Source organism: Ostrinia furnacalis, unplaced genomic scaffold, assembly GCF_004193835.3.
Source record: "Ostrinia furnacalis isolate ACB-3 unplaced genomic scaffold, ASM419383v2 OfSCF4235, whole genome shotgun sequence".
In the NCBI taxonomy this organism is placed as follows: domain Eukaryota; kingdom Metazoa; phylum Arthropoda; class Insecta; order Lepidoptera; family Crambidae; genus Ostrinia; species Ostrinia furnacalis.
Window position 1 is genome coordinate 134,815 of NW_021134474.1, and position 17,455 is coordinate 152,269.

Here is a 17,455-nt window from a genome sequence, read left to right on the forward strand (position 1 = left end):
CGGATTTCTGAAGAACGGAGTTTCTTAGATTAAAATTTTAATACTATTTTGTGTGACCAGAATTTTCACTCGAAATTTCGTGAATCTAAAAAGTAATTCAGATAGACGTCGGCTTAATACCTAATTGTTTTGTGAGATAAAATTAATAGTATTAAACGGACCGGAAAACGCAATTTGGACAGGCCTCGGTTTACCGACGATCTAGTGAAGGTCGCGGGAAGCACCTGGAAGCATGAAAATAGTCTCTTCAAGAATCAAAGTTGTACTTCCACTAATATAAACAGAACTGTAATATCAGAAAAAAGAGCGTAGTTATAAGATCGTTTCAGCCACGAAGACGCGCCCCGCCATTATACCTCTAATGTTTGAGTGTTATCGGTACACGCTAAATCATCCATGAGTGCACACGAACACTACAATAATGACGCTCGGATTGCTCGGATCAAACTCCTTGCACCCAAAATTGGTAGGGCGCGTATTCGTGGATGAAACGATCTAGTAAATGTTTTATAGTAAAAAGTATCATTGTATGTGTGAGTACATATAGATAAATAGCAAAAACACGTGTCTAGTCACGCCAAGAAGATGTGTAAGTACAGATATAGTCAAAAAACGTTTGAAAAAACCACAAGCGTTTGGTACTGAAGTGGAAAACAAAAACAAAACAACTGAACAAAAACAGTTTCTGTCCCAGTGAAAATGTGGAATATTTTCACATTTTGCACAAAAAAGGTAATTTAATTTGGTTGTTGTAGCATAATAAGCGATAATATCAACATAAAATTACTTTACACTCGTTCTAACATTAAGCTCTTGTACTTTGAGTTGGACAGAGTGCATGGTGAACGCAGTAACAGTAGTTTGAATGGACTAAGATCCGTATGACTTAACTGTAAGGTGCATATTCATTTATTGTCACAAACCAAACTGAAGTGAAGCTACGCAGAATAATTGACGGCTGAAAGGACAGCAAGGTTCTGGAATGGAGACCACGTACCAGCAAGCACATCGTGAAACGGCAGACTTATGACTTTTTAAAGATTGCAGGAAGGCGCTGGATGCAGGCCGCTGCCAACCGGCCAATCTGAAAATCTTTGGGATTCAACAGTGGACGTCCTGTATCTGAAATGATGATGATGATGAGGCATAGGTTTACCACAATAGTCCAGAGACGGATTTAGAAACAACGACCCTGACCTGACTGATAGTCCGACACTAACGCCCACTAGGCTTTTATTGGTGGTCAAGCTGTAGATCCTGGCTACACAGGAATTGCAGCGGTGGGAACGAGAGGGAATAGTCCCGTAACGCTCAACTTCGCACTCCTCCTATGTTCTTCTGATTAATTTCGTTGCGGGTCCAACAACAGTTTAACTTTCCCCCGGGACAAACTTCACCTTCATTGGTTGGGTTTTTGTGGCGGTCAAGCTGTAGATCCTGGCTACACAGGAGTTGCAGTGGTGGGAACGAGAGGTGAGAATAGTCCCGTTAGTCCCGTAACGCTGGGCTATTGTCACCATAAAAGCCAGTCTCACTAAAATTACTGCACCTCCCTTTTTTCACTGTGCACTTTGTTACAACTTGATGTGTCTTAATCAAAATTTAACGGCCAAAACAAACATTATTCGGTATGACGTTATTTTACGCTCTGAACACTGTATCGTGTTTAATATTCTCCCTAATAACCTGCAGCTTTTATGGGCTTTGGATTTACACTTGTCGTAAAAAAATCCTTGTATTGATTTAGAGGTATAATATGTGTGTTGGAGCATTACGTATGTAGATTTTTTATATGTGCAATAAATTAAAATAAATACGTAGTTAAAATGATATCTTTGCATACACTTAGGCTGGGTTGCACCATCTTATTTTAACTTTAACAAACGTAAAAATCTGTCAAACTTCATACAAAAATCACCGGTTATCGTTATAGTCACGATTAAAGGAGGATGGTGCAACTCAGCCTTACTCTTTTCATTACTTACATTCTATAAGATGCCTGTTTGCAGAATATTTGAAGTCTTTATGTTTATTCTGCATAATCCCCTTGGAAAATGTAATGAGAAACGATAAAGAAAGATTGAACCTGGGAGAGTTTCTAGGATGGCTGACCCGCTACAGGTTTTTCAGGTAAGAACAGGGGAAGTACTACTCCCTTGAAACCCATCGTCGCTTGCTCAAACAGAGCGAGCCACAGTCTAAGTCCGAGCCGCGAAAGAATGTCTAAGTAGGCCGTTTAGCTAGAACAATAACTCGCAGTTCCGTCCCAAAAACTTTGGAGGACACCGACACCTAACCCACTGGTGCCCCCAAGTCAGTGGGTATGTAATTTCAAGCATTTCCTGACGAAACAAAAGTAGGGAAGTTTTGGAACTTACTTGGCCAACGCTGCTCACTCGCAGTCCTGGGTTTTGAGATTGCCCGGCCGGGGCTGACATCCAATATTTAGGGTCTTGCTGCACTCACAACACACAATTCACAGCATATTTTTTTAACACATCGGGTCTTTTTTTACACGTTATTGCGGTTTTTCACTCGCACGCGCGCGTGATTGTACTTGACTGGACGTGGGTAGTAGTTTCAAAAGCGAACAGCGCCCTCTCACGGCGTGACAGCGTACTCATTTTTGGTTGGCTAAAGAATTTGATAATTAAGTTTTTTGTAATTTAATTTAATTTCCATACGGGCTTTGTCCAGCAGTGGACGTCATGTGGCTGAAACGAACGAACGAATTTATTTATTTTGTTTCTTTTGAATTTTTTTAAAACTTTATTATTCTTTATGGTCTTAAAAAATGGTTGTATGGTTTTTATTTAAAGAATTTGGAATATAGGAATACGCAGCCAGTATTAAACAAACGATTAAGGCCCGATTCGACTAAACTTTTATCCGAGAATACAATAACTCCTAGTTTATCTGGCACATTGACAGTTTCAGTATGGGAAATATGTCAAAACTGACGTTTTATTGAATAAAACGTCTAGACTAAATATTAATCTCAGAATAAAATTTATTCTGAGATTAATATTTAGTCTAGTTTGGTCGAATCCACCTTGAATAGGTAGAAAAAATACATAGATAGCGATATACTTTTTATTTCATGGAAATTGTTCAATATTAATCTTATAGAATTAAAACGTGTGAATCATGGTCTGATCAAATCACCAAGATCCAGGTCTGCCAGCACGTCATTCGCGATCTCGTGCACCGTTTCACTCAAGAAACTGGTGATTTCAGGCTGAAAATGAAACGTAATGAGGTCAAAACTCCAGAACACAAACGAGTACAACGATCCAAAATTCTGCTGTTTTGCGTGTTAAACAGTGAGATTAACGCTCGTATTCTCAAACGATGCTTGCTTAAGTGAGGCAGAAAAACGAACGCACAGCGTTGAATAGAGCTCTGTGATTGGTTCGTGTGTGACCCTGTGCGTCCACGCGCACTATGAGACTTCAAAGTAATGTTTGTGAATACGGGCGTTAGGCTAAGTTGCACCACCTAACTTTGACCATAACTATAACGATAACTGGTGCTTTTTGTATGGAGTTTGACAGATTTTTGACGTTTGTCAAAGTTTAAGTAAGATGGTGCAACCCAGCCAAGATTTTGAAAATGAAAATTTGGATTTACACTACCCTAAAGATGGGTTGCACCATCATAATTTAACTTTAACAAACGTCAACAATCTGTCAAACTCCATACAAAAACACTAGTATATTGAGGTGATAGAACTTAATTGGTTTAGATTATTGTTAATAATAAGATAATTACCTCGTAAAATTCTACCAAAGTTGGCACCAAATCTTTCAGGAAAAGATTCACAAAGTCGCTAGCTCCTTCGTGACCCAACAATCCTGTGATTTCAGGCTGAAAGAAATAAACGATATCATTGTAATGGCGTTTTAATTCGTTTATGGATCTCCTCATTTCTGATTCGATCTTGTAAAGAAACACCGAGAGGGATACCTACATATAAATAATTTTAAATTGAGGAATAATAAGTAACAGCTAATTAGTAATTATAATACTTATAATAATAAGGTAAAGATTTCTAGTTCATTCGCTCTTCAGAAAAATTGGAAATTTTGACTTAGGTACAAGACTTTAGAACTTAGCATCGCAATAGAAAATTACCTCAATTGCAGACAAGCCGAAGTTGACTGTACACTCTCTGACGTTCAAAGATAGACCATTGGACCCAAAAATGCTGAGGTTGACCAGAAGGTCGGCAGTTACTTTTGGATCTATAATCTTGAGTCTGGAAAGACAAAAATCTACGTTACTAAGGCCCTACTTCACCATTTGCTGATAAAATCAATCAAAATTATTAGGCTGGGTTGCTCCATCTTACTTCAACTTTACCAACGTCAAGTCTGTCAAACTCCATACAAAAACACCGGTTATGGTTAAAGTTACGGTTAAAGTAAGGTGGTACAACTCAGCCATTGTTATTATTACTGATACCCTCTTGTTGATAAAAGTGACACCCCAGTTGAATTGATTTAAATTGTCATTTAGTACGGAAATGTCATTTTAATCCATGTTCGTCCCTAGTGTAACTTTTTACTAAGGAGGATAGTGTCCAGTCCAGCTAGAGTCGTATAGGTTATTATGTCAGTTAACTGTCAGAAACTAAACCCCTAGTCTCTCTTATTATCACCAGTCATTGTGACCATAGATCTTAACATTTAGCAAAGACTAGTAGCCGCCCGCGACTTCGTACGCGTGGATCCCGGTCCCTAGGGGTGGAGTTTCGTAAAATCCTTTCTTAGCGGATACCTACGTCATAACATCTACCTGCATGCCAAATTTCAGCCCGATCCGTCCAGTGGTTTGGGCTGTGCGTTGATAGATCACTATGTCAGTCAGTCAGTCACCTTTGAGTTATACCTATTTAGAAATACGTTTAAAACTAAAATTACAACTTACTTTAATTTCCCATTTCCAAAAACGTTGACTCCCATGGCTGAGATATCAAGGTCGTATTTATCTGAAAAAAATTTGGTCATTATTAATTCAATAAACACCATAGAAATTAGTTTCCTTGCATTTATGTTATTAAGTGAGGAGGACCAATAGAGCCATAGAAAAAAGCATAATTATTTCACGAATTAGAAATGATTACGAAAACTTTCAAATTATTTTCTTTAAAATAAAAACTCAAAAATATGTTACTAAATTTAGACCACTAGTGGCACTTATGAACGTCAAAATACAGTACAAAAAAGGTAGCCCTTGGGGCACTTTATAGGTCTCTCTATCTTTTGGGCCCTACCAGCGCTTCGAGACAAACATTATGGCAAGTGCTGAGAAGAAACGCCGGAACAAACGCAGTCAAGAATTTTCTTCAAGAATTTTTCCAGTGGTCCATTTTTTTTTTAATTTTGCTAAGCATTTTGAATTCTATAGTTAGTGAGTATTACTTACGTGTAAGTTCAAATAACATACTTTTAACGAAACAAATATGTAGGTAGTTACATAGGAATAAAGTTATCCAAAATTGAACAAGTCTTATTTATCGACCACTGTTATCATATCATGTAGGAGATCTTACATAATATCGGTCACTGACTGCTTCAGTGGCACTTATGATTAGTGAACATAAATAGATGTATTAAATCAGGTCAAGTATACTCATAGATAACAAACGTTAACAATACACCATTTAACAAATAAACTGAACTAGCTGTGCTCCTGACTTCGTATGCGTAAAAATAGTTTGAATATTTTTTTCCCGCTTTCGCAATATTTTTCGATGATGCTCCGCTTGATTGATTGTAGCTTATAGGCCTCTTCGATAAAAATGGGCTACCTAAGAAAAATAATTTTTCAAATCTGACTAGTAGTTCCACAATGGCTGGTTGGTGGCATTGTGGAAATCATTGGGGGAGGCCTATGTTCAGCAGTGGACTTCCTATGGCTAAAATGATGATGATGGTGTTCCTGGGATAATATTATTATACCTACTTAGATATTCTAGAACAGGGGTGGCCAACCGACCGGTCGATCGCGACTATTAGTCCAGTCGATCGTGGCAAGGCAAAAAATACTAGGTACATGATTGTGTACTAAACTATGCTGTTTCATTTAAGATTTCAAGAAGTATGTAAGTGGTAGAGGCCCAGGGTTTCGTTAGTAAACAGTAGATCTTATGTCTAATCAAGTTGGCCACCCCTGTTTTAGAAGATGTTATCTACCTGCTTCCACTTCAAGTTCTGGTATTCTTCCTACAAGTATGATTCTGTACCGTTGGAGCAGGAATGAGGTCATGGTGACGCTCAGGTCGTCTACCACAAAGGCTCCAAGGTTTGACATTACGGTGTCGGTGAGTGACACACGAGCCCTGAAATTGTAACACCTTATTAGTTTGTGATGTGTATTTTTTATCAAACTGTTATACTCGTAGCAAAGGAAATTATTTCTAGAGTTCCATATTGTACCCAAAGGGTAAAAACGATATTAATAACGGCAACAGGTACATGCTTCAAACATTCACAGAATATTAAGTTGTATATTGATTTCAAAAATAAATAATTTAAATTAAAATCAATATTTTAATTTCATTTAATTATTTACGGACTCACGGCCTCATAAAGTTAGCACGAAGGTGCTAGATGCAGGCCGCTACCAACCGAGCGATGTGGAAATCATTGGGAGAGGCCTATATGTTCAGCACGGGACTATTCCCACCTCTCTTCCCCACCACTGCAACTCCTGTGTAGCCAGGATCTACAGCTTGACCGCCACAAAAACCCAACCAATAAAGGTCAAGTTTGTCCCGGGGGAAAGTTAAACTGTCGTTGGACCCGCAACGAAATTAATCAGAAGAATGTTCTTCTACCTTAATTTCGAACTCCTCCTATGTAGGAGGAGTTCGAAATTAAGGTTCGAATTCCCTCCATTGCAAAGCCTATGTTCAGCAGTGGAGGTCCTATGGTTGAAATGATATGATGAAAGTAAATATAAGCGGCTCAAATATAACAAAAGTTTTTTTTGCCGTACGGAACCCTTCGTGCACGAGTCTGACTCGCACTTGACTGGTCTCTTAAGTTAGTCTTACCCAGGAAACGGTATGATTTCATCGTCCAGGTCAATCTGGCTTATGTTCAGAGGGTCCAGTGGAGGAATTACACCCGAGCCGTTGAGTATAATATCTCTGACAGTCTCAAGAAGGTCCAAAATAAGTTGCTCCAGCTGACTGTTTCGGGAGTTCTCCCCTGGAAAATAACATTTCAAAGGTAAGGAATTGTGAACTCTATTTGACCACGTGTATGTCACACCTGACTACTATGAACAAACAGCTAAATAGCACCAGGATGTACTTAAAGATATAGCCGGGTCTCCAGCGCGTGTTTTGCCCTACTTATGTTGAATGTTGAAATGTTTTTGTTGATGGTGTTATTTATTTGGCTTATTACCCACAAAGCTTTTAGAAACATTTATTACGATGGACATCACTTAGTTAAGGACAAAGAACGTATACAGAAAAAAAGACAGAAATAGCACATTAATATTACAAGGAAATAAAAAGTGAACAGAGCCGTGCTATCCTGTCGCAACCGCGATGCCCATCGCAATGGGACTCCACTCAGCATATACCGTGGCCCACCGTGGGGAAGGCCACCACGCTGGTTTTCATCCCATGCCGAGTGGAAGTCACGGACACTAACCTAAACTGTATATCAACATCAACAAGGCCGTATAAATATAAATTATAACAATAGTTTCGCATTTTCATATCTTGACGGATGTAGTACCAGTTAAAGCCAAGTTTGTCCTACAGGAAAGTTAAGCTGACATTGGAAATTAATACTTACTACTTTGAGATAATGCTCGCAATAATTTGGACTCGCTTGTTGGTGAAATTTTAATGTCAGCGGGCACCGAAGCCACAGCGGCCATAACCGCAAACAGACACCACAGCAATCTCATGATGGATAACTCTAAAAAAAGAAATATTCAAGTACTTATACCATCTATAGTAAGTAGTCTTTGGACATTTATTTATACATGTGCCATCTAGTCTCAAACCATAGCTAGCGCATAACTCAGTTAATGCCTTATTGATTTATTGGGTGACTAGCTTTCCGCCCGCGGCGTCGCCCGCGTGGAATTTTTCGGTTTTTTATATAACCTATGACACTCAGCAATAAAGTGGCTTTCTATTGGTGAAAGAATTTTTAAAATCGGTTCAGTAGATCCCGAGATTACCCCTTACAATTTAACAAATATACGAACACACAAACTTTAAATCTTTAAAATATTAGTAAGTATAGATTTTTGTTTCATCAAAATGTCAGCGAAACTTCAGATTTGTATGCTCTGTCACGTCATAATAAGTCAAAATCACCCTTCCCGCGCCGCTCCCATAACTCAGGCACTGACCTCAAGCACTAGACCATTATTATTTTATTAAACAATCGGCGATCAAAAATGTAACAACCCAAGCCTATACGTACCATCGGCAACAATGTTAACTATCCATTGCCTATCATGTATTCTCGTTCTATCGCAAAGAATCACCATTTGATGAGAGCGAGAGCAAAAACGGATATGGATAGGTAACAGTGTGGCCGTGTTTACTTGAGAAAGAACTTCTGCAGGTGTTAATTAATAAGAATTCGGAAATAACATACCCGTATTTTTAACTATTCTGTTAATCTCACCTAAAATATGTATGTAGGCCTACTTATTGAAAAAAAAAATGTAAAAAATGCTGCTTACCTTAGATAAGCCAAATAACGAACGCTCTACTCCTTGTCTTATTAATTAGTGGCTCGGATTAGTTGATAACGATTACAATTTCAGAAATACAGTTATCTTCTTATCATATCAATAGTGAATTAAATTATTAGTTCAACCACAACTTCGTGATAGTGTTCTTCAGCTAAGTGGATCATCGTGAGGGACGAAAGGACTATTCCCACCTCTCGTTCCCACCGGTGCAACTCCTGTGTAGCCAGGATCTACAGCTTGACCGCCAATAAAAACCCAACCAGTGAAGGTCAAGTTTGTCCCAGGGAAAGTTAAACTATCATTGGACATGCAACAAAAATAATCAGAAGAAAGATAAGTGGAGTTCGAAGTTTGGACGTAGACATAGTACCCCCGGTTTGTCTACCACGAGATTCTTAACTTGACCATGCTCATTTAGGTACTAGGTACATTAGTATAAACTAAAGCCTATTTTAGTTTCGAAATTATTCTGGGTTAAGAGCAAATTGAGAAAATTGAAAATTTGGCTTGAGTGATCTTAAATCAATTCGGACACGAAAAAAGGCAAAATATAAAATCATCACAATCCTTTTAGCAGGTTTAGGATAGGATTACCAAAATAAAACAAATTGATTAAAAATATCATATTTATTACGTTATTTTAAGCATGTAAATATGCTCCACGATTTCTCAACATGTTTCTCAAAATTGTTAGTAGATACGCGATTTAAATTGTCATCCATTCATTCATGTGAAATTGTCCAAAGATTATTTGTCCAAAGATTATTTATTTATTATTTATTATTATTATTTCTTTTGCCTTTTCATCCATCCAACTTGGCCGGTACTTGGCAATTACTTTCCACGTGCCAAGTGTCGAAGTACCAATCGAAGCTCATGAGTGAACTGCCTGATATAGTATCTTTGCAAGATTTTCGTTTATTACAGTCTGAAAACAAAAATAAATCAACATCAAACGAATCTATGTTACTCAAAGGTGACTGACTGACTGACATAGTGATCTATCAACGCACAGCCCAAACCACTGGACGGATCGGGCTGAAATTTGGTATGCAGGTAGATGTTATGACGTAGGCATCCGGTAAGATAGGATTTTACGAAACTCTACCACTAAGGGGGTAAAACGGGATCCACGCGTACGCTTTATGATAGCCAATAGAATTTAACTAAATGGAAACCAAATCCCTCACCTCGTTTGATTTAATAAACTCCGGCACGGTTTTCATCAAAAAAGTTTCGACTGTCTTCGAATAATCAATGTTGTTGATTTTCACGTTCACCCTTTTGGTCTGTAACAAAAACATAATAATATCAACATCGTCATTATCAATTTAATCGCAAGGGGACTTTATTATTTTTTTGCGCTAAGCCTTTTTTTTCGTTGAGTGGCTATTCTAGTTCTATGAAGTCCCAGTATCATATGACCGGTACCGATCTATTGTGATCGCCGCTATTTTCCTTACAGTTCGCCTCCGAGTCCTGCATCCAGTAAGTCGTGCAGTACCTTTTGGGGGGCGATATTTTACATCTTGTGGGCTTAGGATGTGTTTACCCAGGTGTAAGCTCCGCTTAATTCCCAGTTTGTATATTTCCAATTCAAACTAATCTATAACGTTTTTTTCATCATCAAGTCGTTCAATCTCTACAGCAGGAGCACAGCTCTTTCTAATCTACCATAGGCAAATAAAGGATTTGGCCTGTCTAACACTTACCCCCTGCCCACACAGAGAGAGGGAGTCTCATCGTGTATTTGTCCGTTACTCGACTTTTTCGACATCCAGGGAATAGTGGATCGCAAAATATTTAAATAAAATCATACCTTAATGGCTTTGACTTTAAACTGCAAATTGGAAACGCTGCGTAATTTAAAATCGAAGTCGTCAGAAATGTCAAATATAGCTTCACCAAGTATACGGAGCTCGAAGATGGTAAATCTGAAAGTTATAATTGAGTCATAAAAAAAATTTCTATTGCATTAGGTTAAATAATAAATAATGAATAATTATTTGAAAATACGAGTATGCTTATTAGGTTGCACTTTTCCTCATAAAAACTTTAATAACCCTGTTATACCTCTACAGTGGTGGAATATAAAAAATATTAAAAACTAGCTTCCCTATCTTAATTTTTAGCCTTAAAATAATGTTTCATGCTTCAAAGATTACTAATTTTCATACAAAAATTCAACCATTTTCACCCCCTTAATGGTTGAACTTCGAAAGACCTCTTCTTATAATTTGTCGTCTAAGTATTTTATTAAGAACTAGCTGACCCGGCGAACTTCGTACCGCCTTAGCGTAGAGATTTTCTATATATTTTTTTCCGTAAGAACCTTGTACAGAGTATTAGAAAACTACAAAAAAAAATCAGCCAAATCGGTCAAGCCGTTTTCATGTTATGTCGTGACAACGGAAAACGGGTTTCATTTTTATATATGTATATAGAAGATAGAAGAAGAAGACTAGGTGTCAAAAATGTTTTCTATGCTCAAGGGTTTAGGCTGGGTGTTCAGAATCACTTCAGGCTTTTCCATTTTATACAGAAAAAAATCTACTTACTGCCCTTTTGCTTTTCCACTTGATTTCGCTCCAAAAAAATTTAGTTCAGCCTCACCTTTACCTGAAAAAGAAAACATAATTTTATAAATTAGATTCAAAACAACGTAATATTATGAAGATGCTATCAATATGATATTTCAAATCGATTGCTACTGCACTTTTTCAATTTTGTCTTAAAACATACAAAAGCGTGGTGTCATAATTATGTGACCTTTTGTATGGAGCGTTTTTGGGAAAGTTCAATGTGATTTACCTACAAATAGTGACTATGAATCTCGGGATGTTTTTTATTACCATTTTTGCTTGATTTCAGACTAGCTTTCCGCTCTCGTGAAATTTCGTCTGTGACAGAAAAACTTTATCGCTTACCTGTTTCAAAAACCGGGATAAAAACTATCTTATGTCCTTTCCCAGGACTCAAACTATCTCTATGCCAAATTTCATCAAAATCAGTTCAGTGGTTTAGACGTAAAAGCGACACAGACAGACAGACAGAGAAAAAAAGGAAAGGGGAAAAAAGGGAAAAAAGTAACACTTTTGCATTTATAATATTATTATTAGTATAGTAGATTATTTATTATCGCATCGAGTGACATGAGTGAGTTGAGTAGTATGCAATTTTGTTTGATAAACTTACCGATTGAAAACTCCAGCCGTGGGAAAGACACATCGAAGTATAACTTAGAGTCCAGGGAGCTATAATTCAGTTGGTGCACAACAAAGTCACCGATGCCCGCGAACAATAGCTTCTCCAATAGTACACTGTATCCGAAAATACTGAAAATTACAAACATGATCATTATTTTCATTGTAAAAATCCTGGTATGTAAAAATCTATGTATCTGGTGAAGGTCAGGTCTCGGGAACCTGGATGCGGGAACCACAGGACGGGTCATTGTGGAAATCCGTGGGGCCTTTGTCCAGCAGTGTACGACTTTTATTTGAAACAAACAAAAATCCTAGGTCGCGAATACACGCTCGGAAGTATGGGCGAGACACGACGAATCGAACTGTGTGCCTACCATGAGTTTACGTTAGGTGTGCTCGCTAGCGACTGCGTAAAAAAATGACATTTAAATGTATGACATATTGTGCAGCGCCCCTAGCGGCTACTTTCAAGAAATAAAATCTTCATATAATTTTTTGACGTATTCGCTAGCGAGCTCACCTAACGTAAACTCATGGTAGGCACACTGAACTGCGTGTCTACACTGTCTGATTCCATCAACTTCGCGCATAATGTAAATGCGCCATCAAATTCATACCTAAATATCTTTGGAGAATAGACCTTTCAAGATTTCAAATAAAATGTCTCTCTTTACATAAACTAGATTACTTTGACTTACTCTGGCAAATCTGGGTGCTGTTGTGCTTGTTTCCACTTCGCAATAGTAAAGTTTTCATAACCATTCTCTTTCAGGAAGTGCCTTGCTAATTCCACTCCACCCTCCAACATTTTGGATATAATAGAATCCATCAGAAAAGACATGGTTACTGAAATATAAACAAAAATACAGGGTTATTTGTAAGAAAAACCAGTAACCTCGCAAATACAATCATTTTTTTTTTTCACCAAAATCAATTAAAAAAATATTTATAGTAGGTACTATCGTAACACTTGTAAGTCTATGGCACCATCCTACTTTAACATTCATAAACGTCAAAAATCTGTCAAACTCCATACAAAAAACACTGGTTATCGTTAAAGTTACAGTCAAAGTTAAGTGGTGCAACTCAGCCTATGTCTCATTCATAAACAAAATAACAATGACAATCGTTTGTTAACATCTTGATAATAGTGTAGTACTAGTACTCTTTTACAGTTAATAGCATTTACGAGTAGTAAGGTAGTTAAAAGCTCTTACATAATGGCTCAAAGTAGTATCTACTAATAGACAGTTTGACATCATACCCCAAAATTCGAAACCACAACTTTTTTAAAAAGACCCTTCATTCTGGTCTTAAAAACTTAATTTATTTTAAATTATACTTCGTATCTCTCCCGAAGATGATTATGTTTTACATGCAGCAGTACCTGGGATGATGCCGTCCTTATCACACTTTTAGAGAATATTTATTTAAAAATATAAGTTTTAAATATAATAAAGTACGTGTTTTGACTCCTCAGCACCGTAGTACATTCCGCGGTCCGCCATATTTCTTGTCATTACTTGTGTTGGTGTTCGTCCGACTCACACGTACTTTTTCAATAAAAATAACTTAGCGTAAAAATGGGTAAAAGGAAACGATCAAGTAATGGTGATAATAGTGATATGGTGAAAAGTTTGTTAAGAAACCTCGTATGTACATAGACAACGACAAATTATAGTTTTATCTGATGATGACGAACCAGAAAAAACATCTTTGTCTCCATCGTGCAGTCACTGCAGATTTGCAGACATACATACATACATATTTAAAACATTCTGGTAAGTTGTGAATCGTGTATTTTAAAATTGTTATGAAATAATGTGAATAATTTCTATTTTTTGTATTAAAAATGAATATTTTCAACTACCCTCCGTGGTAATACTTTGTGTCCCGACTTAATCGTGTGTGGATACTAAACTACACGTACAAAAATCGTGTTATACAAAATACATAAACATCCCGACGTAAATCGTGTGTGGATGCTTTATTGCTTATCCCGGCGTATATCGTGTGTGGATACTAAACTACACGTACAAAAATCGTGTTATACAAAATACATAAACATCCCGACGTAAATCGTGTGTGGATGCTTTATTGCCTTTGAGCGTATTAATTATCCCGGCATATATCGTGTGTGGATAAGACATTTTGAAACTGATTGCATTTTGCTTTGATTATTTTCCTAACGTATTATCATATAACGTGGGTAGACGTATCAACACGTCGTAAAATAGTATAACATAATTATAAATATAATAATATACAATATACATGGGGTATTTATAATTTATTACCCTATCAAATACAAAAATCTTTATTGTGAAGTATTACTAAAATAGCATACAATAATTACCTACATCAGACGAAAATACCGGGTATTTTTCAAGACAAAGCCTTTCAAAGACTTTCACAATGATCTAGCANTACGTACGTAAACCTACATACGTACCTCATGACATATAAGTAGATTAATTATTTTTTCACTAGACAGCAACCCTAACAGCGTAAGAAGAGTTCAGAGGCACGCGATAGAAAGAGACAAAACTTGTAGGTGAATAAAATTGTAGGTACATAGTGCTGTGCGAGCTGAATTCCACTGTATCGCGTCGTAACAAGATTCGCATTTATTTAAATCGTCTTGCGGAGTAATCCTTCTGTACCTGTACTATTACTTATTCTGTGCTGCTAGTGACGTTGTTATATGCACACGTGTAACATAATATTTGTACATAATAACAAGTAGATACAGTGTTACATAGTGGGGTTTTGACACGTCGATTGTCGAGCTACAAAGCTGGATTTCATTAGATGTCCATTCTTAACATAAACAGGAGGCTGCACAAGCCGGCCACACCCACCACTTGAAAACCTTTTCCTAGTTTTCGCTTTCAATCAAATACCTATCGTTCTCTTTCGTCCAGAGCAGTGTTGCCAGAAGGTTACTTTTGTAACCTTTTAGGTTACTTTTGAACTGCAGTGGTTACTTTTAGGTTACACTAATGAAAAGGTTACTTTTAGGTGATTTTTCAGAAATTGTAGAATTAACTTTACAGGTTATTCAGTAAAAAATATTAATAGTGACAATTAAAAAATTATGTCATAAAGTGGATTTAAACTTGAATTTGATTTATAAGGAACTGGCAAAGAGGCTCACCGAGGTGACCGGTGATCAAAAGGCTGGCAGCTATTTTGGTCAGAGAATTAGCCTGGCCATTCAACGTGGCAATGCTGCCAGCCTTTTGGGCACCATTCCTGACTGCGGCGCTGGGGGTGAAGTATTATTTATTTTGTAAATAGTTTTTATAATTTTTAAATTTTAGTTTTTAAGTCATTTTAAGTTAATGAATTATTATAAAATTTATTCTCGAATAAATGTACCAACAACGAATAGGCTTCAATTTGATTTATTATTTGTTAAAAAAAAAAACGCAAATCCATGAAACGTTTTTATACGACTGGTCACTTTTCGAATTTAGATGATCAATTTTATTGTATTCATTTTCCATCCATGAANACATAATCATCTTCGGTCAAGACACTCGTATAATTAGATATCAAACATCACAGGTAAGTTCGTTTGATTCTTAATTATCTGTAAATTACGATTTTTGTTCGCATTGTAATTGAAAAAAGTAGTTTGATTGAGTTGACAAAATAGTGACGTCACTTGCTTGTAGTGCCATACAAAATCTATGGGAGAGTTTCATTTTGACAGTTTTAAAAAGTACGTCAGTTGATTGGTGGTGTCAACATGTCTATTGTAATTAGATACCTACTTAACATGGTAACTAATAGGTACAAGCTGAGATCTTTTGGCGAATATTTAGGAATAAATTGATTAGATAAGACAATGAGAGTGCAATTGCACTTATTGGCTCAGAAAATTACTAATAACGCACTAGCGGCCGCCCGCGACTTCGTACGCGTGGATCCCGTTTTACCCCCTTTGGGGTAGAGTTTCGTAAAATCCTTTCTTAGCGGATGCTTAGGTCATAACATCTTCCTGCTTGCCAAATTTCAGCCCGATCCATCCAGTGGTTTGGGCTGTGCGTTGATCGATCACTATGTCAGTCAGTCAATCACCTTTGAGTTAAGTATATTGTATTTAGATTTTAACAAATGCAGATATTTTTTCTAAACTAAGTATATGTTTAGCAACAATTTTGTTTGCCACGTTGAATCAACATAAAAATCTGAACATACATTAAATTATGCAATAATTAATCTCCGTAATGGTGAAGAAATACTCACAAACTTTTAGATTGTTCACTTCCGTTGTTAGTTAAATCTGATAAATTATTGACACAGACTACTGTTGAAACACTTCCACGTATTAACGAGTTTTAACAGAATAAAATAAGTCTTTGTCTCAGAGCAGATTACAACAGGCTGACTAGTTAGTAGGTACTTTGTCTCGATAGTGTGACAAAACGGTAATTCCCCTACCATCAATTGTTTGGTGTTGCCAAATAAAAAATACTATCCACACGTGACACCGTGACTGGGTATTTCCAGCGATTTCCATGTTAATATTGTTTTGTGTTACCAGCTATAAAATACTATAAGTACACACGTGACTCGTGACTGGGTATTTCCAGCGATTTCCGTGTTATCTGTTACCAGCTGTTCGTGCTTTTATGGTAACAAAACGGTAATTCCCTGCTATATTTTTTTTGTGTCTTGCCAGCTACAAAATACTGGTCCACACGTGACTCGTACTATCGGCCACTCCTATCCATTTGCGTTTTTGCTCTCGCTCTCATCAAATGGGATTCTTTGCGATAGAATGAGACGATATGACTGGCAATGGGTAGTTACATAACTGTTGCCGATAGTAGGTACGTGACTAGGTATTACCAGCGATTTGCGTGTTATTTGTTTCCAGTAAAAACTAGTACTTCGTGACTCAGTTAGGTAGGTATAGATAAAGTGTCATTATGATTGCTAAAGGCGATTTTGTTACCCTGATCTGCTAGCAATTCTATTCCATCCTATCCTTAAATACTTCCTACAGTTCCTACTAATAATATTATTAAATGTGAGTTTGTGAGGATAGATGGAATGATGTTTTTTACTCTTTCGTGCAAAAACTTACTAAACGAATGTAGACCAAATTGACAAGTGAAAATTGAATTCTTAAATTACGCCGATCTTAAGTAATAGTATAATAGTTGTTGTGACCACAGCTCACAGCTATGATTATTAGAAAAATACCTTACCACAAAATTAACTACGGCTTTACTTCGTTAGCGCCATCTATCGGCGGAGTTCAATTGTTACTGTCGCCTGATACGCGCTATTTATAGCACGTGCTAAATGATGTATGTAATTTCATGTGTTGTTATAGATGGCGCTGATAATGTTGCTCGAATTTTCATTTCTTCAGAAATATAACAAAAACTCAATGCTTTAGGTGTATAAAGTAGGTAAATAAATAATACTATCGAATGGACAACTTAACAATGTCCTCCGAGCCACGATATACCTAACTAAAATAAAATAATTTGAAC

The 17,455-nt window shown here is 36.9% G+C and overlaps 2 protein-coding genes across 2 annotated transcripts; both read right to left on the bottom strand.

The window, feature by feature from the left end:
• Positions 1-3,079: 3,079 nt before the first annotated feature.
• LOC114359111 (uncharacterized) lies at positions 3,080-8,827 on the bottom strand. The gene is made up of 8 exons (XM_028313366.1): positions 8,725-8,827; positions 7,818-7,943; positions 7,061-7,217; positions 6,198-6,343; positions 4,930-4,990; positions 4,135-4,258; positions 3,772-3,867; positions 3,080-3,238 (listed from the first exon to the last, which is right to left on the bottom strand). Exons 2-8 carry the CDS (start codon positions 7,930-7,932, stop codon positions 3,146-3,148), a joined length of 792 nt encoding a protein of 263 aa, XP_028169167.1. The 5' UTR covers positions 7,933-7,943; positions 8,725-8,827; the 3' UTR covers positions 3,080-3,145.
• Positions 8,828-9,348: 521 nt separating this feature from the next.
• On the bottom strand, positions 9,349-16,339 carry LOC114359112 (uncharacterized). Its single transcript, XM_028313367.1, has 8 exons — positions 16,197-16,339; positions 12,641-12,788; positions 11,932-12,071; positions 11,295-11,355; positions 10,556-10,670; positions 9,927-10,025; positions 9,527-9,664; positions 9,349-9,466 (listed from the first exon to the last, which is right to left on the bottom strand). The coding sequence occupies exons 2-7, from the start codon at positions 12,781-12,783 to the stop codon at positions 9,611-9,613; spliced, it is 612 nt and encodes a 203-aa protein (XP_028169168.1). The 5' UTR covers positions 12,784-12,788; positions 16,197-16,339; the 3' UTR covers positions 9,349-9,466; positions 9,527-9,610.
• Positions 16,340-17,455: the final 1,116 nt, after the last annotated feature.